Source organism: Numenius arquata, chromosome 7 (genome assembly GCF_964106895.1).
Source record: "Numenius arquata chromosome 7, bNumArq3.hap1.1, whole genome shotgun sequence".
NCBI lineage: Eukaryota > Metazoa > Chordata > Aves > Charadriiformes > Scolopacidae > Numenius > Numenius arquata.
In genome coordinates this window covers 34021967-34049957 of record NC_133582.1, presented here as the reverse complement: position 1 = coordinate 34049957, position 27991 = coordinate 34021967, and the positions used below count along the sequence as shown (strand labels likewise).

General features: G+C 39.3%; 1 protein-coding gene across 2 annotated transcripts; it reads left to right on the top strand.

Annotated features, from left to right (window-relative positions):
* Nucleotides 1-51: 51 nt before the first annotated feature.
* Nucleotides 52-26080, top strand: HNRNPLL (heterogeneous nuclear ribonucleoprotein L like). 2 transcript variants are annotated; one of them, XM_074150356.1, is made up of 14 exons: nucleotides 124-267; nucleotides 2324-2347; nucleotides 8732-8850; nucleotides 9890-10127; nucleotides 11193-11278; nucleotides 13387-13483; nucleotides 13572-13644; nucleotides 17530-17601; nucleotides 19300-19517; nucleotides 19677-19798; nucleotides 20212-20413; nucleotides 21368-21425; nucleotides 21542-21640; nucleotides 23252-26080. In XM_074150356.1, exons 4-14 carry the CDS (start codon nucleotides 9897-9899, stop codon nucleotides 23305-23307), a joined length of 1314 nt encoding a protein of 437 aa, XP_074006457.1. In that variant the 5' UTR covers nucleotides 124-267; nucleotides 2324-2347; nucleotides 8732-8850; nucleotides 9890-9896; the 3' UTR covers nucleotides 23308-26080. The 2 variants fall into 2 exon arrangements, with proteins under 2 accessions (XP_074006456.1, XP_074006457.1); XM_074150355.1 differs by lacking the exon at nucleotides 2324-2347 and having other exon boundaries at nucleotides 52-267.
* The last annotated feature ends 1911 nt before the right edge of the window (nucleotides 26081-27991 follow it).

Genomic DNA, 27991 nt, shown 5'->3' with positions numbered 1-27991 from the left:
CGCGCCCCCTCCCCCCACCGGTAGCCGGGTCCTCCCTTCCCTCTGGCGGCCATGTCGTCGCCGTCGTCTGGAGAGCGGTATGAAGAAGAGGAGGAGGAGGAGGAGGAGGACGACGACGAGGAGGATGGTGCCTACGAGAGCCAGGCCAAGCGGTTGAAGCCTAGTGCTGCCGCCGAGGAAGGCGAGATCGAGTACAGCGGGGCGGAGGAGAGCGAGAGCCGGCGGGACAAGCTGCCCGCGCCACGCGGAGGGAGCTTCTCGGGCGGGGTGAGGGACGCGGGGGGCCGGCGGGGCGGGGGCGCCTTCCCTCAGGGGGGCGGGGGACACACACACGACACCTTCCGTAAGAGGGGCCGGCGGGGGGCGACTGCGCGCCCCCCATTCCTCCCCCCCCCGCCCCTGGGGCGAGGCTCGTGACACCCCCTCCCCCGTTACCGGGGGTCTCTCGCCGCTCCTCGCGAGGTGGCGGGAGGTAGGACACCCCCCCGCCCCCGCGGCCTTCCCGCTGGCTTGCTCCCCCGGGCATGGAGGCGCTTCCGGTGTGTGTGCGGAGTTCTCCCGCCCCGTGGTCGGGGGGCGGGAATGGCGGGGGGGGGCCAGGCTGGGGCCTGTCGTTCCCTCCCTCTTCCCCGCGGCGGTGCCTGCTCCTCGCTGCGTTGCCGGGGGAAGGGGACCGAGCTCCAGTCCGCTGGACAGACGTGAGTCGGGTCTGGCGGTCCCGAGGTTGCCTCTGCTCCACGGGCAGCCCCTCGCCTCTGGGGATGTTGCCGTTGCAAGTTCTGTGCTTGCCCCGCTGCTGGGTGTAAGTACAAAAACGCGGAGCAGGGGAAGAAACCCAGGGAGAGGGTTCCTCTCATCCTTCTGTTTCACCTTTGGGGCTGGCAGCATGCGGCGATGAGGCTGATCCTCAATGATTGACTCCTCTTTAAACTCACTTTATTTCTACTTTCTCCCTCCCATATGAACAAGACTAATAAGCAGCGCACTGGTTCACTAAATGTTTTGCTACATACCTTTTAGTCTTCATGAACTTGTATCTAAGTATCAAGATAGTCCTTGAGCCATAAATTTGGGCTAACAATACTTTTGGGTCTACTGCTAAGAAAGCTAATTGTCCAGCTGATTGTGACCATTTTTCTTCTTGATGGTTCATTCTGTTTCTTAGTTGAAAAAGCAAGATCAAGAAAACATTGATTTAATGGCAGACCTTGAAATTTGGAATACCTCCGTTTCATGATTTGTTAAAATGAACTTGCTTATCACTGTGATGAGTGAATGAGAGAGTATTTGCTGTTAGCATCTCTCCATCGGTTAAACCTCTTGGTGGAGAGGGTACCTACTAAATTAGTACAAAAGTTCCCTGAAAAGCTGGAACAAAGATACATCTCTGGAGAGAACCATTTTAATTCTGTAGTTTCTTGTGAGAGAGCACTGTCTCTGTTGTGGTCAAGGGCTAGCAATGTGCTCTCTCTTGGCCAGTTCTGAAGGAAATTCTTACGCTTGCTTAAGTTACCTTGAAATTTTGTCATGTAAGAGAGCTGGACATCATTCAGTGTTTCAGATAGGAAGAAGATACTGCTCCTGCCTTTCCTTGTTTCTGCAATGTTTTATGAAATACAACTAGTTCTTTTTTTTCTTTCATTCTGGGTTCTGGCTCTGTATCCATGTTGATCTCAGTATCTCAGTTTATCCCAATTAACATGCAGGACAGACTGCCCTGCCCTTTAAGTTAAGAAGAGTATGGAGAATGTCTGTAACTTTACATATTAGATTTCAAGAATGGCATGTGCTGAGTCTTTTGAGTAAAGGAACTGAAAAAAATCCTCATGTTCTTGACTTGCTACACATCTGTAGGTAGCTTGTCAGTTGCAGTGTGCCTCAGGGAGGTGCATGGTCGCTGACTGATTTATTGGCAAAGCTGGTCCACTATTGGAGAGGCAAAAGTTGTCCTGATGGTAAAGATCAAACTGGTTTCTTACAAATAAGCTATAATATCAAGTGGATGTGTGAAAAATTAATGACTGAGCACTTTAGTAATTTTATGTGGGACTTATAATAGCAAAATGCCAGCATCTATTTATTCATTAGAGTTAATGTTAGGCTGAGTTAGTTCAGGCTGAGAGAGCTGGGACTCTTTAGTCTGGAGAAGAGAAGGCTGAGGGGAGGCCTTATTAATGCTTACAAGTATCTAAAGGGTGGGTTGAAGGAGGATGGAGCTGGACTCTTTTTCAGTGGTTCCCAGTGACAGGACGAGGGGCAACGGGCACAAGCTGGAACATGGGAAGTCCCATTCAAATGTGAGGAAAAACTTCTTCACGGTGAGGGTGGCAGAGCCCTGGAACAGGCTGCCCAGGGAGGTTGTGGAGTCCCCTTCCCTGGCGATCTTCAAGCCCCGCCTGGATGCCGTCCTGAGTGATGTGCTCTGGCAATCCTGCTTTAGCAGGGGAGTTGAACTAGATGATCTCTAGAGGTCCCTTCCAACTCTGACAATTCCATGAATGTGAATTTTAGTTTTTGTCTCTAATAGATTAAAAAATGTGCAGGGAATTTATTTATTCTGTGTTTTATCTTACTCATTTCTCTTCAGGGAAATGTTTTTAGCTTATAAAAGTTGTATGTGGTTCAGGGCAAAGACATAAGATGAAGGCAGGGTCAGAGGAGGGAAGAAGTGTAAGTATTCTGGGTTGCTCAGAATAGAGAAGAAAATGAGTAAGTAAAGATGAAGTAGGAGGAACTATAGAGAGTGGGGAATTAAAAGGAGAAATGGGGAAATGGATGACTGGGGTAAAAAAAAAGGTAGGAGTCTGGTAGCCTCACTGGTTTGTTCTTTTTTTTTTTCCTAACGTGTCCTGTGGGTGAACTGTATGTTCTTTTTGTATAAAAGCTGTTTTGTGGTAGGACCCTGTGGGCAGGTTGGTGGGGTCTCCCTGCTGGGCTATATTCATTATTGTGGCATTTTCCTGTTCCTCTGAGATTGTTTCATTGAGTTGAATAAGCCCTTCATACCTCTAAGTTCTGGATTTTTTTCTCAAATGGGTGCGTAGAAGTCTGTGTGCAAGATCCGGATGGGGAAGCCCAAAATCTTTTTTGCTCTCCCTTTTTTTCTGTTTCCCACTGGTGTGGACACTCCTCATAGCCCAGAAGTGTGTCCTCTTCCTCATGGCTCATCTCAAGGCTGAGGAGCATGGAGAGCCAGGAACAGACCAGAATGTTGACCAGGGGAGGAGTCGGAAGTTGTCTTGCAGGAGTATGCTGTGGAGGAGAGTGTGGTTTAGAAGAATGACTCTTACAGAGGCAGTGTTGAGTGGTGGTGAAGTCTTGGCAGAGGAGTCAGAATTGTGGTATAGCAGAGGGTCAGGACACTGGGAGAATGTGGGTTAAGAGCTGCGTTTGAGGGTCTTTGGAGGACTCTTCAGCTCCTTCCCCTCTCCCCTCCCTTAAATTTCAGTTTCATTGATTAATGATGTATTTTTATACAACCTGTATTTTCTGTAGCATCTACCTGCCTCATTGTCTCTGATGTACCTACTCTAAAATATTTCTGTCAAGTAAGGAAGATCTGTTATCCCCGTTCTTACAGTTGGGGTGTCTAAATACACAAACATAACTACAAGCTACAGCAAGGTAAGAGAGGGATGTGAACTTTCAGCTTCTCAGCTACTCTGCTGTAACTTCTGGTGCACGGTGTTCTTCCTTTGCGGTAAATGGAAAGCAGCTTGCTTCGCAACTTGATTGCCTCATGTCTGTCACAGGCAGTTGTGTTAACAGTAGCTAGATGGCAAGGAGTTCAGATCTTGACCTCTTTTGCAGCAGCTTGTTCATACATCCATTCCTTAAATGAACTACATCCTAGAAATCGGTTATAGAGTAAGTGTAAATCATCCTCCCTCCTTTTTTCTCCATCTGAAAAAGTAACCATCACCTTCAGGCTAGCTCTTCTTCCAGCGCCTCTGATTGAATCTCCTGCTGATGCTGCGTGTTTTGTGGGGTTTTGTTTTGGGGTGTTTTTTGTTCGGTTTATTTTTTAAAAGGGATATTCAGATTGTGCTGACCAGGGAGAAAAATAGAATAGAGTATTTCAGTTGGAAGGGACCTACAACCATCATGCACTCCGACTGCCTGAGCACCTCAGGGCAGATTCGGAATTAGCAGAAGGGGCCAGAGTGCAGATATTCCATTCTGTAGCAGTTATAATCATTGAAAGGACACAGTGGTAGAGAGTGCTAGGAAGAAGTATGCATGTAAACAAGATAAATGATACTCCAAACTTCACAGCCAAAACAAAACGAAATTGCCAGCTAACCTTCCAGAATATGGAGTGATTAACCTTAACTTCCTTCTCATGCCTAGCCCTCGGCCCCCCAAACGAACCAACCAACCAACAATAACAAATAAATACAGTCTGTACAAAACTGGTATATTATTCTACTGCCATGGAACCTTAACTTTGTCTTGTTTGCTTAGTTCTTCTGAGACACTGTCTTACTTCACTGTGTACTGGAAATACTGTTGTCACTGCAAAGCTACAGGAATTTCAGGTGGCATAGAGAGGGGTCTCTGCAAGGAGGAAACAGAACTGCTCAGGTCAGACAGGTGTGATCAGCAGGAATGGCATATGGCAGGGCAAACAGCTTTAAGTCTTGCCATCATTGTGTAGTAGAAGTAGCAGTTGAAAGTTGAAGAGTGTGCATGAAATGCTGTGTATCTGCCTATGAAGGCCTTTCTTCATCACACCATCCCTAGTGGGGGAACATGAAGAAGGAGTGCCATCCTTTTCCAGTAAGGAGAAAAAGGGAGATGGAGGAGGTAAGCAGAGAAACAGTAAAGGAGCAGATGGGCCAGAAAAGGTAGTACAAGCTAACAGAGCTAAGGTGAACATACTGGCTGGAAAGTATCTGGAGAAAGGATAAGGGACACATTTATGTGCAAACAGTGAAAAATTCTCTAATCGGGAATTGGTGAGCAAGGGAGACATCATCCTAGAGCCCATGATGACTTTCTTCCTTTTTGGATGGGAAATCATAATTTATTGGCAAGAAACCAGTGATACATTTTAAAAGTTGTCTAGAACTATGTAGGTCATGAAAGAATGCTACAGTCATTCTTTGAAGCTGCTTCTGTCGCACTCTTATATGTGTGAATTAACTTGTTTGTGCTTCATCTGTTTGGTTATGTCAGTACTTCCCTCCGTGCCTCCGCTCTCTACAGAGCTCACTTTCGATGTTAAGCATTTTTATGTTCCTAGCTTCTTTCTTGAGGGAAAACTTTTCTGTCCTTGTTACTGGTCTTGAGCACTTGGAAAGGAATTCTGTTTCCAGTATCTATTTAGTAATTGCATTTTCTCTCCAGCTAATGATTCTTCAAGAAATTATTATTGAGCTTTCAAAAACCCTGAAGCCATATATATTAAGGGGTATAGCAGTAACGTTAGCTAAGCTGTTCTCCTGGCTTTGTGGAGTGCAAGCGTCGTGTTAGAGTTTTGCATGGGACTTTTGTGCCGTCGTGGGAGTTGGAGTTAGTGAAAGACTCCTTTGTAAGCAAAGAAATACTGGTGGTGGTTAATCTGTATGTGAGCAGATGCTTTGATGTAACCTTTGTCTGTGTGCCAGCTGTGGCACGTGTAGTTTTCAAGAGGTCTTGGTCAAAACCGTGTATTTTTCATCTCTGGGAAGAAATTAGGGCAGCAGTTGGATGAGTTGTGTATGTTCTGACCTGAGCTGTGGAGATGCTTTGCACTTACAGACATGTTTGATTTTTCATGTGGTCTAGTGGTTTTATTTCTCCTCCTTTTAGAGGAAATCAAGGATCATTCTAGATTTGCTCGATACTGCAGCTTGGTAGCTGCAAAACTTGTTTGATGGTAATACGTATGTCTGCCGTTCGTGATGACTTCTTTGCACTCAAACATATGCCTGCGGCACATGCTCATCTTGTGTCTTTCACCAACATGCTCTGAGAATGTTGGCTTGCGGCTTCCTGGCTCTGGACTGACTTAGCCCAGCTCCTGTGCTGCTCTTTGCTGCTGCTGGTTAGAAACTATTCTGAGTAAAGTAGAGGCCCTTCGATTTGGCCATTTATAACCTCAGTGGTTTTAGCTGTATAAATTTGTTTCTGAAATCCTATGTAGATAAGTCCTTAATTTCATGGCAAGTAACTAAGATTTTTGTGGGGTTTTTTGTTTAGTTTTTTGCTTTTTTTTTTTTTTTTCAATGCCCTGCTTCTTGAGCTTCTGTGCAAGTTACTACAATAACAGCAGTGTTGTGACTTTTGATTCTTGCTAAATCTCCTACTATCTAACACCTTACTAAAGGATGCTTTCTATATGGCGTTATAGGAGAAGGAAGTTTGGCTTGGAAAGCCAAGTGTTGCTTTAACCACAAAAGAAAGCAAAATTTGTTTTTGCTGATGGTTCTGAGCATAATTCCAGATACACATACATATACAGGTGTCCACACTTCTGTAAGTCACGTATAAGGGATATGAAGATGCAAGTATAAAAGTCTTAAAACTTTTAGAGAGTTTGTACTACTAGATTTCTGTCTTCATTAGGCAAGCTTAAATGGACTGTTAACAAATAAAAATACAAAGGGATGTGCATGACAGGAACATGAACTGAAACTGTAACAGAAGATTGAACTGGGAAGGGGATGGAGGACAAAATACTGTTCCATTATGATGTGCTCTCTGCAAAGCTTGACTTGATGTATGCGGGTGCTAATTAAGTAAGGTAGATCTTTGTAGTAAGTCTTTGCTTCAGTGAGAAAATTATTGCTTATATTTGCCATCTGATTAGGCAGAAATATTTTTAGGTGAGGTTTCTTGAATGCATTAAAGAAAACAAAAGAAAAGAAAATGCATTAACTGGGATCTTAATATAGTAACAAGTATGCAGGGCAATGAATTTAATGATTTAGTAACTTCTGACCGTTCTGTAGACTGTAAATAAAGTAAAGGTGCCTGCTATCTAACACCTTAGAGACTTTGCAGGAAAACCTGGTAATTATTGTTAGTTTTCTTTTGAAGGTTTCCTTAGGTCCTTCTTACAGCTTTGACAGGTGCGTATGTGGATAAAGAACATATAAGCTAAAAATAAAAACCTCTCTGTAGTTCTGTTCCTTCTGCAATTGCCCGGGTATTTGCAGTTCAAATTATTAACCTTTTATGACTACTTGGATCACTGCTGCTGCTGTAGGACCTCAGCTGATAAATTCAGGATACATGGTATCTTACGCAAATACCATTAGTGGTGTTTTCCCACAATTGTTACAGCTTGTATTCAAAGAAATGTGTTGCCAGTTAAAATGCTTTCATACTGCAAATGAATAAAATGTAAGCTAAGCTTAAAAAATTACACAGCAGATTGTTCTGATGCCTGATAAAGTCTGAAGGACTGGCTTTTGGTTCAAACAGAATGGTCAAATCCTCGATTTAAAGAAAAAATACGTAATTGTGTATGGAACACAGGAATTAAATACACAAGACTCAATGAGGAGTTATCTGGAATGTGTTTGGTTTTTTTTCACTTGAATCTGTAGTTCAAACAGATAGGGAAGACGGGAATGTCTGTCTTAGTAGTAGCAATCATTGTGGTTACTTAATTACTAGAGCTGAATACTCCTTTGTGCTACAAATGAGAATGAATCTCTGGGTCCTGAGGATGCTATGCTACTATTTAGGAAAAAGTGAAAAATCAACAAGACTTCATCTGTTAGATCAAACATATAGATGTGGTTGCTAAATTTGAATACATCGTTACACTGCTGTTACATATGAAATTTGGAAGCTGGTAATTACAGTATATTTTAGCATGCCCTTCATTATCTCTAATCTTCCTTTGATTATCTCTCATTATTGGCTTATGCAATTTCATTCTTTTTTTTTTTTTTTACTCCCATAGATAGATAGGTGATAGGATAGATAGAATAGATAGGGTGAATCTCAGCCCTACTTCAGGCTTCTCGTGGAAAGATGAGCTGATTCCAACCTGTATTCTGCAGTTGCACAGAACTAAGACTGTCTGAAGTCATAGCAGTAGCTCTGAAAAATGTTCCTAGTGGGAATTCTGTGTGCTAATGTACAACAGCTGAATCTGTCATGGTAGTCAGCCTTGGGGTGAAAAGAGAGAGCATGCCTGTATAGACAGAAATTGCAAGCTTTTAAAAACATATATGAAGGGTGTTCAGAGTTAGAAGGGAGGTTGGGTTTATTTCAAGTATAGTATGGAGCTGGCATTCTCTTGCATTGTGTGGCACAGCTCCTCATGCATTAGAAATAGAATCAATTTTCATCCAGTTTACTGATGGCCCTTGTTTGTTCTTGCTTTTTAATACCCCCAGCCTGTCTCAAACAAATATTGGCATGATCAAACAGGAAGTGTCAGAAATATTTTAGCTATTGTATATTTCCAAGTATTTTATGCTTTTAACGAATATGGTGGAAGACCTGCGATTCAACCCAGTGTTAAATAGGCACTTATATATATATATTTTAGAAAAAACTTGCCTGTGCAAACACATTAATTAAATCTGCGAAGTGTTTTATTTTAAGTAGACTTAGCAACTGAACTTGGCAATCTGGAAAGAAAAGTTAAATTATTTAAAACATGCTTGGATTGTACATTTAGATGGCTGCTTCTGGACCCAGTGTAGTGTCTGCCAAATATTTAATTTTAGTTAATGGTATCAGTATTCCTTGTTCTGTGTTGAATTTTAAAATGTCATTTTGTTGCTAGGATGCCGGGGGAACTCATCATAAAGTCTCTGTTTCTCCTGTTGTCCATGTCCGAGGGCTGTGTGAATCAGTTGTGGAAGCAGATCTTGTGGAAGCTCTTGAAAAGTTTGGAACCATATGGTATGTCAAGCATATGGACAAGCTGGGAATGTTATTTAAAAGTCTCTTGGCCCTTGCTTCAAATGGCTATTATAATTATTTAATCTAGAACTTAGTTAATGGTAAAGCCCATGGTTTTGAATGGTAGGAGTACTTGTGAGATATATGTAGGACCTTCAGAATGAGATGGTTATTCAGAGAAAGCCCCTACAAAGGTTATATAGCCTAAAGATTCCTCTTCTGTGAACAAATAGTAAAAGCGGCTGGGTAAAGTCAGCTTGTTCTGAGTTTTGAGTCCTTCTTCTTGGAAGCATGTTTCTTTTAAAGTAAATGCACGTATTGAAGTAAAATAGGGCTTTGTAAATACTACAGTGGGATTTTTCACTGCCTTAATATTCAAATAATTGAATTAAACTTGTACCAGTGTCTTCAAATAAATAAATAAAATGAAGTGAGCTCAAGCTTGTTCAGGAATGCACATAGGTACATTTTTAGCCTGAGAGTTTTATTTTACAAAAATTTAATCAGCTGACAAAGCTTCTTGATTTTTTCTGTGTCTGAATTTGGTTAACTAGAATACTTCTGTTTCTTTCCTCTAAGGTAATTTTATGTCAAAAATAGTATTTTAAATTTCTAAGCAACAGCTGTTACTAAAGATGTTTAATGTATCAACTTTGAATGTGTTTTATAATTTGCATTTTCTTTGATCCTTTCCCCCATAATTTGCTTTAGCAGGTTTTTTGTAATACTAATTGTAGTTCTAGTAAGTTAGTAAACTATTAACTGTTTCTTGTATTGGTTAAATGGTTTTATGCATTAAATCTTTTCAGAAAAACAACTTACTGCTTATTTATCTTATAGCTGCATTTCTTTGTTTTGTACAAATGCTTTAGAAATGTGTTGACCAGGTTTGGGAAGTGTGAGCAAGGAGACCTACGTTCCTTTTATGGCCTTGTTAGGAATTGTTTAGAAAAAACAGATCATATATGACAGTTACAGGACTTTTGAGTTGTTTTGAGTAAGCATAGAGGAAAACTTACTGTAATGTTTCTCTCACCAGCTATGTCATGATGATGCCATTTAAGCGCCAAGCTTTGGTGGAGTTTGAAAATGTAGAAAGTGCGAAGAAATGTGTAACGTTTGCTGCAGATGAACCTGTATACATTGCTGGACAGCAAGCCTTTTTCAACTACTCAACAAGTAAGAGGATTACTCGGCCAGGGAACACTGATGACCCATCTGGTGGAAATAAAGTTCTCCTCTTGTCAATTCAGAATCCTCTCTACCCAATTACAGTGGTATGTTTCTTCTTCCTTTTTTTTTTTTTTTTTTTTAAATAAAATAATAAAAGGCAGGGAGCAGCAATTTCTGTTACATTACTTCCATTGTGTACTATTTGTAAAAATTGTACGCTGTTAGAGTCAGGAATTAAATTCACCTACCAAAGCTTTCCACCATCTTCACCTAAGTAACATGCATGTTATGAAAAAAAAAAAAAAGGCTTTTTGAGATGGTCCAGTCTTGTACAGATATTTTGCAATATACTTGAACACTTCAGTGGTCAGGATTTTGAAATGTTGTTAGGTGTAATTGACTGTTATTTGAGATCCTCCTCGCACCACATCATAACCCTGGCCTGATGTGCAGTAAGGTGAGCTTTTCTCCTTACCGCTTTGTTCCCCTGCAACACTGAAGATGGTCTTGAATTTCATTGTTTCCTTGCAATATAGACAAATGCTGGTGAAATGGTGTTAACAATGAGTTTGCATGAATCCAGTGTTTCCTGTCAGAAGTTTTCTCTGCCTTAAGTGGAGAAGCACAGCAACCTCTTGCAGTGTCTTTGGTTCAGGTGAATACCATTGAAATTTTCCTTTTGATCAGCTACCTAAGCTTACATCATGGACTACCCCTGGTTACTCTTCTGAAAATGGATATTGTTCGTTTTAATCGTTCTGAAATGAATGATTAAAAAACCCTCAGCTGCTGGAGTCTTATGAAATAAAATGTGCAGTGTGACTTTGTGTCTCTGCTTTGGTAGAACTACTACAGTGCATGCTTAAAAGTGTGTGTTTTTTTTTTTTTTTAACTGGGTTTTAACACAGTTGAAGGTACTTGTTAAACTAACTAATGTTTGCGTGGATACTTCTTATAGAAGCTTTGTCCTGTTTTTCAGATTTGACTGTGCTATATTAATCTATATAAATGTTAATCATGAATGTATAAACTACATAGGGAAAATTATAAATGACAAGCTAATAAGGCTTTGCTCTTTGGCATTTAAATGCCAATGCAAGAAAATGTTCTCTGAACCTAAGTGTTTGAAATTTCACATCTGAATAAAATATTTTTTTCTTCTTCCTTAGGATGTCTTGTATACTGTGTGCAACCCTGTTGGAAAAGTTCAGCGCATTGTTATATTCAAGAGAAATGGAATACAAGCAATGGTTGAATATCCTTTTTTGGTGTGATTTTTTTTTTTTTTTTTTTCTTTAGGTTCTTGACTGCAGATGGGATTTAACATGAAAATGTCAGAAAAATATTGTGTAATTTTGAGACCAAATTATTTTTTAATTTCTGTCTAAGACATGGTAATTTCTTTATGTCTTTAAGACATATAGACATTAATAGCACTTAAACACTGCATTTTTATAGGAAAATGACATTGTCAACAACGGTCTTGATAACAAAGTTTATAGGCAGCCCTAAGGCTAATAATTGCATACATGAAATATGTCATAGATTTGACAACACGTTACACGCATGTTTCATGGCTTTTACTTGTGTTGATACTCAAGTAATCTCTGGTAAGGGATTGCAGAGGTGCAGTTTTACTTCTTCAGACTCTTCTAAAATAGCTCCAATATATACCACTTGTCTTACTATTCTGACTTTAATAAAGCACAAGACCAGCTTAAGCCTCCTTGACCTGTTTATCACGTTGAGGAAATTCCCTGCTCTGTTATCCTACTGTTTACTGTATTTGTAGCATTAAGTTGTACATGGGATGAACATTCAGAGTTGTTAATGTGTTACTGTGGTTTGCAAAGTCCAAAGTCTGATATGATTACACCTGAGTCTATAAAATTCTGATAGCCCTCTTCCTAGAGACTGATTACCCTCCATTTCTGAGGTGTTATCCAGACAAAATTGTACCAAAATCTCAGAAATTCTTTTGTGATTTCAGGTGCTACTGATGTGGCAGGCTTTATTAGGGGTCACTTCTGTAACATATGACTTCACTGGTGGCTGCACTGATGATTTGCCAGACAAAAAGAATTACCCTAACTTCTGTCAAAGCAGACTAGTTGCTGTTTATCTATGTTGAAGGGTTAAACTGTGTGCCCTAACAGACAGTAGTTTGACTTACCTATGATAGTGTGTTGAGTTTGTGGTAAGCGATGTTGTCTGGATCAGATGGGTTGTACAGTTGGGCGTTATTCTGCATCTTGTGAAAGATTAGGGAAGTTGTGGAATTTACTCAAATTTCAATGATAATTGCAGTAACCATTACTTTTGCAGATGTGCTCCCACAGTTCTAACCAGTGTCAAACAGTTCCTTAGAGGTCTAGGAAGCTTAACTTTTCTCACTCTTAAATTCTACAGTGAACTTACATGAACCTGGAAAAAGTTTGGCCGCAAGAATGTGGTAAAAGACGAGGTATATGGTATAGATACAGACGACTTCCAAATTTCACTAAATTATATCAAACAATGGTGTAAAATGTCTGGTCGTCTGCAAGGTTCAGGCTTTCTGACACCGTATGTTACTGACTATGTATGAGATCATGGGTTGCCCTGTGCCAAGGCTCAGGTATATTTTTCTGCTAGTCATGGAACTAATCTTGGAGTATGCAGAGGATATGAAATAACGTACACGTTGGAGCCAGGTACATGCACCTGCCTTGAGCAGTGCATTTAAAGCATCTGCTTGTTGTATTTTTTGATGCAAGATGAATTATAGCTTCACGCAAACTCTCTCTCTTAGTTCTGTGGTTTTATTTGGCTACCAAGCTAAAAAAGGCATACTCTTTCTTAGTTCTTTTTGCTCAAAGATAACTACCGAGTTCATGTTCTCCCTACCCACAAGTCCTTAGCGAGTGCTAGCTGTGAGAAGGGATGCATTGTCTTAAGTCACACCATGTCACCCCTGAGCTCTGATCCCTTCCCAAATGATGCAGCTTCAACTTTCCCTTCAAATGTTCTCTAGATTTGCTGCTAACTTTGTGTCCTCTGATGAAAATTACTAAATCCACCAGAATATCCCCTTCCAAACAGCATAAGTTCAGACCATAAACAAAGCTTGCATCTATAATCCACACTGAAGACTTTACTAATTTATGAATGGTGTCATAACGTGCTGCTTACATCTCAAAAAAAGTATGCTTTACATAAGTTGAACCCATATACACTTGTTGGTAATTTTATATGAAGTCTGTATAGAGCTCTTGTAAGGTATACAATAGTGAAATATCTGCAGGCTACAATAATAAAGTCGTATCTGAAGAAAGGGTCATGAATGAGGCATCTGGGCAAAAAGATCCTTAACGTGATATGTATGTTTGAATCAGTGTTTTGTGCCCAGAAGGCAAAGGCTGCACTCAATGGAGCAGATATCTATGCAGGATGCTGCACGCTAAAAATTGAATATGCAAGGGTAATGCTTGAACTTTCTCTTGTAACTTTACTAGAGAAATATATATAATCAAGACTTAACCTTTTTCACTTTTACTTTGTTTGAACAGCCAACTCGACTTAATGTTATTAGAAACGACAACGATAGTTGGGACTACACTAAACCATATCTGGGCCGACGAGGTAGGTTTTCATACGTTATCGCTGTAGATGTTTGACTGTACTAATGAGAATCCTTTATACGTGGTCAGGCTGTATGCCAGTAGTAATTTCAAAGCACGCCAGTGCTGCTGAAGGCTGTGTTCACAAGCCAGGACATTAACCCTGAGCCCTAGTGCCCCCTACTGCCGTGTGCTTGAGCCACTTAGTTCAACAAGGAGCCCACACCTGCAAGCACCTTCGCAGTTCTCAAGGACTTGCATTTCTCCAAGCAGCTCTCTCTCTTTGGAGGAGAGGAAACCTGGTACAGACTATTCCTTACAAACTACAAACTTGCACACTGCTTCTCCTTCGAAAGGACTCTTTTCCCCTATGTTGGACGAGGCATTAAGAAGGATAGAGGACTTCAGCAGGCTGACTCTACACTTCATCATGCACCACATCGGCATCAGCAAAAAAAACCCCAAACAAACAAAAAAAAACCCTCTGAAAAAACTCAGACTTGCAATTCACCATGTCTGCATACTGCATGCACCACCACCACAAGTTTTTAAAGGAGGACACTTTTCAGTACTTCAGATTTGTGTGGGATGGATAACATGATAGACTGTACTCATTCTGTTCAAGTTTGTATGTATGCTGATCTTATTTCCCTTAAAATTACAAGTGAAAAATTGACAACCTCCAAAATTAAGAACCTCTCTTGTTGATACCATCGACGTTGTAATCTTTTTATTACATGCTGTATGCGAGAGTTGGATTCAGTCTTAGCAGTGTAAATATTGTCTAGTAGTAGGGAAATTTAGTCCGTATCTGTAGATAGTTGGAACTGAGCAGTGCAATATCAGATAGGTCCCCTCAGTTATATTTAAGTATTAAAATAGGGAGATTCAGAGTTGGTACAGGCATACTGTCTCTTCAGTACTCAGCTGTAAAAACTATCAGAGCTTAACTCATGTCAGTGGAAACTATGACTTTACATGTAAAGACAAACTGCTGTGTAGCCTAACTCCTGTGAAGTGTTTGTTTATATATATATATATCTGTAACAATTATTGAGTGCAGTGTTCAGCAACATGTACAATAATGTGTGCAATGTAAAGTTAGAAAAGTGATGACAACGTGTCCAAGATAGAGTATTTCCTTATCAAAAGGTTTATGAGAACCAGGGCTTTGGCCGTCTCGAGTGATATGCACTTTCAGAGTAATTCTGCAGAGACGCTGGGCTTATAAAACTGTTGTACAACTAAAAATTTAGGGCTTGAATTTTCAAAATGAAGTTCTTGTAAAAAGTTAACAAGGGAGCTACAGTACTGGTTGTGGCTTGTAGATTATGACTATTTGTATCAAATTTTTTTCTCAAATTCCTGAGTTAAAAAAAGGGGGTTTTGAAGAAACCCAAGGGCAAGAAAAAACCCTGAAGGATTAATGTGACCCTCGTATCTTTTGGTCATTGCAGTGTTTGGAGGCTGACTTTTAATGTTGTCCATCTAATTACATTATGTAATTGTTCCACAGATAGATACGGCTGTATGAACTAAATGTTCCTCAGGCTAGAGATAACAGTGGAAAATGAAAAACTTAGGATAGGTACAGCTCACTCTTTCTCAAGAACTCTCACTCTACTCTTTTGTTTTCCTTTTGTTACTTTGACAGCCTGTCTTTATTTCCTATACATCACTCTACTACACATAAGAAGAAAATAATTGGACTTACATTATAGCATGATATATAGATATTGTATATAGCATGATTTTTTATTTACTGTGGCCCACATCCCTTTATCTAGAAAATGGGAATATAAATTGTTGAATGAACACTGAAATGTACTTCAGAAAGCAGGCATCTCGAACAGTTTTGCCAAGAAAGTAATCCAGGACTTTTTTCTTCCCCTTGCAGCAGTGTTGTTTGGCTTTTGAACGTAATGTGACCTGAACTGTAGGGGTCTGACTGCAGCAAACAAGATATTAGCCCAAAGGAGTTTCATTCTGAGGAGAGGCATGCTAATACATCCTCTCAGAATTTTCCCCTCTACCTCAAATCTTGGGAAGGAGATGCATTTTGCTAATGATTTCCTTTCTCTTTTTTTTTTTTTTTTTAAGAACTAGTTTTAGTTCTTCGTGGTAACAAATTACAGACTTCCTCATGGTATTTCTCCACTTAAGTAAACTTCCTAACAAGTGCTTGCTGCTGTGAACTGATACCACATTAAATTGAACCGGAAAAAAACACCTAACTTGTAGAACTCTACGTGCTTTTAGCCAGAGAGCTCAAACTGTGCTTTGGTGGTAATACCGACATAGGCAGCGACTCAAAGACCTGATTTAAAAACAAATCCAAAACACAATGGACCCAAAACTTAAACTAGATTGTAAAGAATCTTTTCAGAATTATTTTTAACACAGATCAGTTATCATGTTTCAAGGCCTGTCTACATGAGTATTTGTACTGGCACAGTTGAGGGACTTTGTTCAAGAAAGAAACAAGTATGGGGCAAAGAGAGAGCAGTGGGCTACACCATCGTGAAGAGGAAAAGTTTGTCAAACTATGTTCTCCCAGAATTCTTTATTTGAAGAATATGGTCCTTTATTATTGTGTGCAGTTTCAAAGGATTTATCTCCATAGACTAGAATTATAAACTTAATTTTCCTGAAAGATGATTACTGCATGCAGTCTAAACATTTAAAATACTTGATATGACTGCCCATTTGCTTTCTAGAGTCAAGAATCAGAGCTGTTACCCTGAAAAGGGGATGGAAAAACAAAAGTTCATTAAAGTAATCTTTCTTCTATATATTTGAAGGCATTCAGCGCTGTTCTCTCTTCAGGCTTTATTGCCAAAGTAAATACCTGACTTGGAACCTATCCTCTAAATCCTGAGCAGAAGGGGCACATGTGTTTTCATCTCCCACTGTTGTGCTGTCCGATGCGAATAGTCCCTGTTTTTTCAGGGGAAATACCTCCGGCTGCATTGGGCTGGAGTTGCCGTTTTCAGCAGTCATACTTAAACTTCCTGGGAACTGTTGTAAACTGATAAATTGTCTTGCCCTATCTTTTCAACGTGGCTTTTTTATTTGTGAGAAATTGACTGTTGTTTAACACAAAGAAATCCGGAAGTTTAGATTTCCTTTGCCATACAGCATGGATCTGATTAGAAAAAAACTTTGGCTGTGATGCACTGCTTTCCTCCAGTAATGTAGACCCCTTGCTTAACTTTATATCCTAGACAACTGGGTTTTCTTAAAGGATTGACCATTGTTTTAGTGCATTATTCAGTGATGTTTTTCTTCAGTTGAACTGTTATGTGCTGCTGATAATGCAATAATGTACAATCCTTTCAGCATGCCCATAAATAATTAGGTGTTCTGTAAATATATATGTACGCACATGTAACGCTCTCTGTTTACTGATTATGAAACCATGTAATACAGGTTGTTGTTGGCTTATGCTGAAACTTCTTGAAAGAAGCCCACTTTGAAAATGTGTTGCTGTTGAAGCTAATATTATGATTCAGGTACTGTCTTTCAAAAGTACTGCATTTCAAATTTGTTTTAAGAGACACATAGGTAAATCCTGCTGTATGGTGCTATCTATGCTAAGGTGTGGTGTCTGTTTAGGAAAACTATTGGGTATTTCCATAAACTTTAAATGTCTGCATCTCCTCATTGGCCACTGTCTCCAATCAGCTTAAGTGCAATTTGTTATACAGATGGCAGTCTTTTAATTTTGGTGTCCCAGGGCTACAGCTTGTGGTTTTAGACATATAATGAAGGAGAAATCGTTTATAAAATTAACAAGGACTCAAATTACTTTTTTGCTTCTTAACCAGAAGCTTTGTGTCTTAACTGAAGAAGTTGAGTGCATAGTTGTGCTTTACTAAACTATTTTCTTTCCCTTCCCACATGTTAGACAGAGGGAAGGGCCGCCAGAGGCAAGCTATTTTGGGAGAGCACCCATCATCATTTAGACATGATGGTTATGGTAAGTAACATAGGATGACAGGTGGTTATGATTTCTGTATATGTTATATGGAATTCTAAATATTCAATCAGTGCTTAACTGTGGACTCCTAATTGTGCTGTGCATGTGGTGCTGTCAGTCTATGTTCTGAAAATGCGAGTGATTCACTGAAATCTCTGTGCGTTTATTGCTGCACCTCTTCTTTCATGGAGAACATCTGGCTCTACAAATTTATTCCTTGGTAGAATGTTTCCTTTCACTTGCCATCACCCTAGCAATGGATGGAAAATGACCCCCGTACTAGAAAAGCAGTTTTTTTCTAGAAAATGGCAACGTAGCTTGATAGATGGTTTGATGCAACACAGAGCTCTTTGATGTTCTTGCATGCAAAGCTGTGAATCGTAGCCTTTGCGTTTCTTCTAATTTAGCTAATTCTGAAAAGGTATAGCTATGTGACTGTATGGGAATGATGTTCTGCAATTAGTGATCTAAACTGCTACAGTTGTTAGCAGCGCTATCTGTAAGTGAAGGTCTGCTGTCACTTTCATGTGTTGGACCAAGTCCTCGGGGTTGGGAATCTGATGTCCCCAGTTAGATGTGACTTTTCTAGTTATTTACTCTCTTAACTGTCAGTTGCAATGCGATTTGTCTTGCCTCTTTATTTGCAAATCTATTTATGGTATTTTACAATGTAGGTTGACCTTCTACCTACTCTTTCCAAAGGTTCTTCAAATCTCCAGAATTTCCAAGTTCTGCCTTGTATTCACTGATGTTCTTTTTTCATTCTTCTGATATACCCTTCTAAACTTAAGTAACGAGGTGCTCTCCTCCTATTCAACTGTCTCCCTCTCATTACTGCTTTTTGCTGGGGGGGGAGGAACAAAAAGTTCCTTTTGTACTTGGCTTATGTGAATTTCACATTATTTTTGTCTCAGCAAACATGGATCCTCTCCTTGGTCTATGATACTGATGTTTTCTATAAACAGAAGTATTGCTTACTAGTAATGTCTCTTAATTAAACAGAACACAAACAAAACAGAAAAAGAAATTGTTTATTTCAGTGAAACTTGTCACTTTACCTGTGAAAAATGGGACAGCTTCATTTTGCATTAATGCGGTGTTTAAGTATTCCTCTTTCTTCCAAATGAGCTGTTTGTAGAAGGCAGTTTTCTGACTTAATCTCTTGTTTCTGGAAAAGAGCCCTGTCTTCTCTCCTGACCTCTGGCTAAAAGTTCACTCCTTTTGGTTTGTTTTCCCTACTTTGTAATATTCTTTCTTGGTGTCTTGTAGCTCTATAAGTAGACACTGTGATATTGCTGAAGGTTTATTTTAAGGTTCTGATAGGCTTATGTTAAAATATTTTGTATGGCGCAGGGAAGATGGTATTTTTTTAATTACTGAAATACCTTTTTTTCTCTTGTGTGTAAAAACAATACCCTGAAGCAGCTCCTTCTTGTATGGTAATGTAAGAAAAGACTTCGAACATTAAAGGGAATAGAAGAGGTTTTATTGGTTGCGGGGTTTGGGGGTGTTTGGTTTGTTTTGGGTTTTTTTGCTTTTGGTTTTTTGGGTTTTTTTTATTTGAAAAAGAATTAATGAAAACTGCTGTAACATTCCCCTCCATCCCCCTGAAAATATGCACTATATATATGGGCTTTAATGCATAATTAAGTCGTGAAACTTGTTTCAAACAATATGAAAGAATGGTCTTCTCCTTAGGGTCACACGGTCCTTTGTTGCCCTTGCCGAGCCGGTACCGAATGGGATCTCGGGACACTCCGGAACTTGTTGCTTATCCATTGCCCCAAGCATCCTCCTCTTACATGCATGGTGGAAATCCCTCCGGGTCAGTTGTCATGGTTAGTGGGTTGCATCAGCTAAAGATGAACTGTTCAAGGGTCTTCAACCTGTTCTGCTTGTATGGAAACATTGAGAAGGTAAGGCATTATTTATTAGAAACTTGGAAACTACTATAGTCATTTTAATTGTTCTGGAAAAAACCTGGCTGAGATGGTCTGAAAATATTTCCATATAACTTATAAAACTCTTGGTTGGGCTGTTTGTTGCAATGTCATTTTTTCCCTTATCTGTCTTAGGTGAAATTTATGAAGACTATTCCAGGCACGGCACTGGTTGAAATGGGTGATGAGTATGCTGTGGAAAGAGCTGTCACACATCTCAACAATGTCAAGCTATTTGGAAAGAGACTTAATGTCTGGTAAATATGTTTTATCAGATTAGTAGTCTACCAGTGGGCAGATGGAATGAGTTTGCAAATGGACAATATCGCATTGTTCTGTTATCATTGTTGGAGTTGATTTCCAATTAGCAACTATTATTTATTTATTGCTATTTATACTTTTATTGTTATTTGTATTAATAAAGCATATGGGCATTACATGGATTGGCTGTTAATGAACTGTATTCCCTAATGTGTTTTATCCATCCTTTCTACTTTTTTTTTTATTAAGGAAGGTGTTAAATCCAACCCATCTTGTTCTTCTGTTTCAAATTGTTGTAAAGAAACGTCAGCTCTGTTTTAATTAGAGTAATAGTCTGTGTGCAATGTACGCCAGTCTTAGTAATTTAAGAAACTTTAACTATACGTGTGTATATATCCTTAAATCCCAGTGTTTCCAAGCAGCATTCAGTAGTTCCAAGCCAGATATTTGAACTGGAGGATGGCACGAGTAGTTACAAGGATTTTGCAATGAGTAAGAATAATCGCTTCACCAGCGCTGGCCAAGCATCAAAGAACATCATCCAACCACCCTCTTGTGTGCTGCATTACTATAACGTTCCCCTGTGTGTAACTGAAGAAACATTTGTAAAGGTAGGCAGTTGAAGTGACTGTGACACATAGTGCTTTGGGGCTCTGTGCTAGCCTTACACTCTGCTACTTTTAAAAAGAAATAACTGGGATAGTTACAGCATAGGGACTGGAAGAAAACTGGTTTTTAAAATAAGTTTGTAGCCTCTCTATATAGAGAGCTGCTATATTTTCACATCCTGGCATTATTATCTCAATATTTATTTATTTATTTATTTTTATGTGAGAAACAAGGTCTTGGAAATCAAGTTGAGAAGCTTAATGTGTTCTTTGTGGAGGAAGGGGAAAAGACTCATACAAACCAAATACAGAGAAAGTTAGGACTACAATTCACAATAGATCTACTGGCTCCCTGAAATGGTTACTCTAATGACTGCTAGAATGTTATGCACTTGGAACAGTTTGCATAGTTGAGTCCTAAATGAACTCTGGATGCTTAATTAAAACATGCAATATTGGGACTCTCAAGTAAAGGCAGTGGTGAAACTGATCAATGAACTTCAATGAGTTCTTTTTCAGTTCAATAAATTTTTATTATTTTTTTTTTTTCAAGCTCTGTCTGAAAGTCAACTCTGGTTCATGAGCGGTGTACTCGTATGTACAACTTCTGAGCTACTATATGGAAGTGGGAACGTCAAAAAGAACTTGTTTTTATTTAAATATTGTTTGAGGTAGTAGTGATACTGGTATTCTAACAATTTTTGTGCGTATACAATCATATTTATCATGGGACAGAACAGGTATAGGAGCCTTGTTTTGCATACTATGAAATGGTATTTTAAAGAGTTACCAATCTAAATATACTTTTTAAATAGTAATTTGCCATAAAGTTTTGGAATCTCTCTTAAAGAGTCAATATTTCCCTTTTTGTGTGTCTCTTCTAGGAACTTGGAATTTTTACTAATGTGTTTATGTACATTTTTACTGGTCTTATCTCTTATTTTATTTTTGTGACAGTTATGTGAGGATCATGAAGTTCTCAGCTTTATTAAATACAAAGTGTTTGACCCAAAACGTAAGTAAACTTGACCTTTTTGGGTAGTTATTTGAATTCCAGTTTTGATAAGAGCATACACTGTCAGGAGACGTTACTGATCCCGTCCTTCCTTTTTTACTTTCTCTTTTTGACAGCTTCTGCCAAAACACTGTCTGGTCTGTTGGAATGGGAATGTAAGACAGATGCAGTGGAAGCTCTCACTGTACTTAATCACTACCAGATAAGAGTCCCAAGTAAGTGGATTTCACTGGTCTGACTGCTATAATATTTTTTTTCTTTTTTTTTCTTTCATACTGTTGCTGCTTTTGTAAAAGGTGAGGCTTCAGCAACTCAGTCTGCAGCTAAAAACTGCATCATTCTTATTATATATATATATATATATGCTGTATTTTACATATATATATACACGTATACCATAGTATACATATTGCAGTATACAAATAGTATATATATTACAGTATTTAAGCTCTAGTTTAGGTTCCATTAGTTTCTATCTAAATGGCACTCTTTCTTCTTAGTTTTTGAGTTAACCTATAGAACTCAGAATACGCTCTGTGACTTTGAAGTTACAGAACAATGCTGGGATGGGAAATGGTTTAGGATAGAAAGAAGGCAGGCAGGAAAAGCATTAAAATCCACTGTCATCAAAATAAAAATCTAAGGATAATGACTTACTGAAGCTTTTTATGTCTTTCACAATAAATGCAAAGAAATCTGCAATATCTTTGGGTAGAAGATTCTTTAAGTTACCTGGCTTACTGCTCTGAATTTAGCTGCTCCTGTAGTGGATTCTCTTTCAAATCAGAAGTTGTGAGGCCAAACTGAATTTAGCTCCAAACTAATAAGAATGGAAGGGGAGTTCACTGGCTAAACAAGTACATAATAGGCCAGATCTGCATTGGACAATTAAGATAGTTTACTAGATTAAAGGCAATTTTTCTGGGTGTTCACAGACATAACTGTGAATCCAGCCCGATGTCTAATACTATTTTAAACTCCCTTCTCCGAACTGCTATGAATTGATCTCCCTGTCAAGTGTTTAAATCTTTCCTGTGCATGCCCCCACCCGTTTGGTCCACCTTCTCAATAACGGACTGAGATTACTTCAGGGGCAGAGTATTTTTCAAGATATTATTGATAACATACTGTTCACAATTTCAGATTTATCTCAGTTTGGAGAGGTGATAACAGCAGAAGAACTTACTCTTTCAACGTTAAAAAGGCAAACCCTAACATACAATCAAATATAGCTACCACAGGAAAACACAGTATTTTAAAACAAGACCTGCTGGTTAAGACTCACTGCAATAATACTGTCTGAGGTTGGCTGACCCAGGAGGAGGTATCTCCTGCTACCTGAGAGGCAAATGTATGCTGCCATCTGGGGGGCTTGGCAGCCTTCCCAAATAGAGGGGGGTTGGTTTATGCTTGGCTTTCTGGAGAGACCTCAAGCTGTGCTGGACATCCTGCTGTTCTGTTCTCAGTCAAACACATGGCTTGTTAAATAGTACTTCTGTAAGTAGTTCAGCTAGGAAGAGGGGCAGTGATAATGGTAAAGCCTTTCTTGTGTATAGTACAGCATTTGGAATTCTATCTGCATCTCCTTGTGACCAGATCCATCGCTTTGTTTTTATGTCTAAAAAGTGATGGTAGACTATAATAACACCTACTTACAGGTCATCTGGTGTCTGCAGGCCACAGGTGGGGGTAGGGTAGGCAGGGAGGTGTGAACCTTAAATCTACAGAATTTGTAAACTTGTCAGATTATGTGAGGCGACTTTGACCAGCAGGACAGCTATGCTGGGTAAAATGCCCTGAGTATGTTGTATGTTGTCTCCTGACAGATGGCTCCAACCCCTATACCTTGAAGCTTTGCTTCTCTACTTCATCCCATTTGTAGAGAAGAGGACAGCATGTTAAGAGCTACGTTCACCTTGATTTGCAAGTTTAAAACTAGACTTCGTTCACAAAGCTCTAAAGTGGTTGTTCTAATGTTGCCTTGTTTCAACTTAATTCTAATATCTTTTATCTTGTTTTATAATAAATGGATGTTCCTTCATAAATACAAAACAGATTTTTTTTCTTTTTGCCTCTGAGAAGTACATGTTGTAAGCTTACTACAAAGTTTGTATTTTGTTAGTGTAGTATCTACAAATGTCGAAAGAAGCACCAGTAGTATAAACAAGATCATTTTCTTTCAAAAATGAAATATATTTGCATTTTCAATAATGTTAAAGATTAGCAAGTATTTTTCCATTTGTAGTGTTAATTGGCAGACATTGTAATTCTATTACATCAGAATTTTAAATGTAGAACTTGTTTTTTCAGTATGTTAAGTAGTGAAGTATGTTGCAATACTAAGCTTGTATTTATAAAATGCTTTAATCAGGTTAATGTTGCACATACCAGATTTTTAGTAGTGTAGATTTGATTTATAGTTCAAACAAAGCTAACGTAGAAAATTATTAAGTATGGACATGTGTATGGTGTGAATTCATACTTATTTAAATTGGTTTTGTTTTTTTTAACAACTATTTTCTATTTGCATTAGCATGATGCCATCTATAGCTAGTCCCACCCTAGGGGCCTTTTAAAAATTAAAATTGCAAGCCTGTATCAATGTGTTCATCCTTATTTTCCATAACTTAAATCTTTGTTGTTTAGCATATCCTCTTGATTTATTTTTTTTTTTAATAGTGGTTATGACATACTAAATGGTGAAAGTTGGATATGCAAGAAGATTGATCACAATACAAAACCAAGGTGGTACAAACAGTTAAAACAAAAAGCAAGCCCCACCATACTCTCTCATACCCGGACAGTTAAGTCAATGTTTTCTTTTGTCTGATTTATCTTATACTTCTGTTATGACCAAGAAAGGATTCATGGGGTGAACAGATTTGGCTAGCCTCTCACTTAAACTGAGATAATCTAGGTGGGATTCAGATAATGTTACTAATTACATGATGTGAAATTAATGAGGCAAGAAATCTTTCGCTTTAGTGAAGATGATTGTTTTGTCCCAGTACTTTGTAACCTCTGTTCTCTCTTCTAGAACTGGAGTTGTGTCTTACTTGGGCTAAACCCCCAGGAATGGGAATCCAAGCAGGGAAGTCTGGGAGCTCTTGTCCTAGGCTCGGTGCTTGTTCCCCTTTCTGAATTTGCAGCTTCTTTTAGTTCTGCTCTTAGTGAGCAGAGATAATTTATTTTATCAGATATTTTATGTTTCATCATACAAGTTCTTTGTTCTGTCTTTACAGATTTTATTCATATCCATCCTTTTTGCAAGATTGATTATGCAGTATTGCACAATGCTGGGTACTAGTGAAGTGTCCTGTGCTGCCTGGTGTTTTAACTGTAAAAGGTCTCTCCCAGTCATTCAGTTCTCTTCCATCAACTTAAATGTTCTGTGGAAACCTGTTTCTTTTGTCTTCATTGCTCTTTCTCAGAAGTCGTTTGTAGTTGAGCATTAAAAATAGTATGTTATCTATTGATCCAGTTTGGGATATAGGATGAATGACCCTTAAAGCATTCAGGTTTTACAAAAAAAGAAAAAAAAAAAAAAAAAGCACTTTAATGTTCCAGTGTCCTCTGTGGATCACAGCATTCAGTGCCTAAGATGCTCAGGTGAAAGGCATCTTTCCTGTGGCTGCCCAGATCAGAGGACAGACTTGTTCCAGGTGTATCTGAAAGGACTTGATACCAGCTGGAAGTCCCAAATGCAAAATGAGTAGCTTGTGCCATGTGGGGGAGAAAAGAGAGGAGACTGAAAAATTGTTCAAACTTCTTTCTCCTTAAAATAATCATCTTATCCATGTAAAAGCTGAGAACAGGAAAGATTCCTTGTTGATGTTTTGCTGTTAAAAAAACAACAAAAAACAAAGTCTTCTCTTGGGCCTACAAGGATGGATGCTTGCCCTCAGGGAGGAATGAGATTGGTCTCCTCCTTCCATAAATGAGGTCTGTGTTCACCTATAATCTTGCTCTTTAGAACAGAGCAAAACCAGGGCAGGGCCAGGTGAAGAGTTCATTTCTCCACGTGAAGTTTGTCAATAATTTGGCAGTGGTATTACTATACTTGTTACATGAAAATTAAATCATAACGGTCTCTCAATGCGTTTTTTTTGTCTTGCATAAGCCATACAAGCAAAATAGTGAACGTTGCTATGCACTTTCCCTGCTTGTCAGCAGCTGGCATTCACACTGTAATATCTTTGTCTCTATTCCACTGTTTGGTTTTTTTTTCTTTTTTTTTTTTGTTTGGTTAGTTTGGGGTTTTTTTTTGTTGTTGTTGTTTTAAAAAAAAGTTTATTTTTTCTAATTTATCACTTTCCAGTGGAGGTGAATGACATATTGAGGTGGAGACATGTTCATCTTCTCTCATGATACTCTAATCCTTGTTTATATTTATTTTTCCTTATATGCTGGAAGTGGGAATAGTTGCTTTTTGACTTCCTATACCACCACAGCAAGATAGAGTATATCGCTAGGGTGATATAAGAAAAGATCTAAAGAAACCATTCAGGAAGTGTTTGTGTGTCCTGGTTTATGAAAGGAATGATACAACTTAATGTGGTGTCACTAAGTCTGTCTTCTAGTAAGGAATAATGTTTGGGGTGAGCTGGCATGTGACTGGCTGAAACCCTCTTTGTTGTAATTAAATGCAACTTGCTCCTTTTCCTGCTGTGTGGTTTTTTGTGAACAGCGCTTGAACTTGTTTGAATATTATGATGGCTTAGCAGGAGGTGTTCAGTCTCTTCTGTTAAATAATATGTCAAAGTCTGGGAACATGAACATGCTCAAATTTTTTTTTTTTTTTTTTACTTCCAGGATGTGTTTAAACATCTTTGGGATTTTTTTTCTGTCCTTGTCTTGAAAGTACATTGTATTCTCACATCTGTAGCTACTAGTAGGTTTTTTAGCCATTCCAGGTTTTTATGTCTACCTGGTTTATTCGTTTATTCCCTTCTGGCAATCGCAGAGGTGGTAATAATCTCAAAAATAATCTTGTTTGCACGGCATGCCTTTGGCCAGAAGTAGTGTGCAAGGCGGCGTGGGAAAATAAAACCTTAGCTGTGGGCTCAGCTTCCTGCGGAGAGTTCTTAAAGCACAAATTGCCACCATTCCGATTTTGACCTGGATACAGATGTGCTGCAGCTGAGAGCCTCCCACCTCCACAAATCCATGTGTAAAAGGTAACGTAAGAGTCCTGCTGTAAAACTTGCCTTGCAGTGGGTGCATAGATGAGTTTCCATGGTTGGTGCTGTGACAGAGTGATGCTCTGGTGTGCTGGCACAGAAGAGCTGATAGTGCCTTCTGAGTACGTGGCAAAAATGTGTCAGCCTTAAGGAAACAAACCTGGTTGGTTTGGGTCCCCTGGTAGCAACAGTCCCCAAAAAAGGGAAAAGTGTAAAGGGAAGAGCAGTCTGGTGCTCCACAGGGTGTTTCCCGTGCGGTGCTGTCCTACAGCATAGGTTGTGTTTGCTCTAAGACTTCTGAGAGAGGCCTCCCTGAATAACAGCACAAGAGAAGCATGTTGGGTGACCTGCTTTGTTGTGGGATTGAAGAGTGAATGGGGAATCCTATCTAAGCAAGGGACAAGTGGTGCTGCAAGACCTCTGGAAGGAAGACACTAAGGAACAAGGGGTGAGCACAGTACACTAGACCCGTGTTTCTCTCCTGGCCTGTGGGCTGGCAAGGGTGAGAGATGGCCTTGAGACTGTAGCTGGAAGAAGTGGTCTGATACGTGGCATCTCACCTAAGGCCATCCTCTATTGGAAGTGAGGTGTTTTTCATTTCATTTCTTCTAGCTTGTGCTATCTTTGTTCTTAATTGTTAAGACCACATGTTTTAAATTAATCTAGGCTCTTCCAGCCTACCTTTGCTTCTGTAAGGAATGGTGTGGGACTGGACTGGAATGTGAAAAATGTTAATTGTATTCACCAGAGAAGTCTGAGTTGAGAAATACTTGGCGTCATTCTTCATCTGTAAAACAAAGGAATTCCATTTTTTTTCCTCACCTGTTAAACTCTTTGGCATCCTAAGTCAGTAGTAAGACAGTATCTTCTCAGTTGCACCATTAAAATTAACGCTTGTGAAAAGGTGTGATCAGATGCGCCCACATGATAATGTGATATTTCTAGCATGCCATTTGGGTTCCTTACAAAAGCTGGTGGGGGCATAGTCTGAGATGAAAATAAGCTGAAACAGATAGCTATTCGGGGTTTAGGATGATGAGGCCCCCAAGTCCTACTGCTAAAGCATCTGATTTGGTAAAGGGTGAAGAGCTTCCATTTCTAGACAGCTGTATCATCCAGTTAAAAGAATAAAATATTTGTGTTCCATTGTCTCCTAATGTGTGATGCTATTCCCCTGTTAAAAATAGATTTATTTCTCCAAGGATTGTAATTTCTACAGGATGTGGAGGAACCTAGTGCAGCCAGATCGCTTGTGCTGTGCTTTGGCCACGTCCCTCTAAAGGAAATAACCTCACTCCCTTTTCTTGTGTTCAAAAAGCTTTGGTATCTGTCCTGTGCCAAGTCTTCCTGTTCTGGCCTTTCACAGCCAGCTCCCTGGGCTAGAGC

Excerpts from the sequence above, each read along its gene's own strand:
- HNRNPLL (XM_074150355.1), top strand. The coding sequence starts at position 52 with ATGTCGTCGCCGTCGTCTGGAGAGCGGTATGAAGAAGAGGAGGAGGAG. Across the intron at positions 10,128-11,192 it reads CTCTCTACCCAATTACAGTG|GATGTCTTGTATACTGTGTG; the intron begins GTATGTTTCTTC and ends CTTCTTCCTTAG. Across the intron at positions 13,645-17,529 it reads ACCATATCTGGGCCGACGAG|ACAGAGGGAAGGGCCGCCAG; the intron begins GTAGGTTTTCAT and ends CCCACATGTTAG.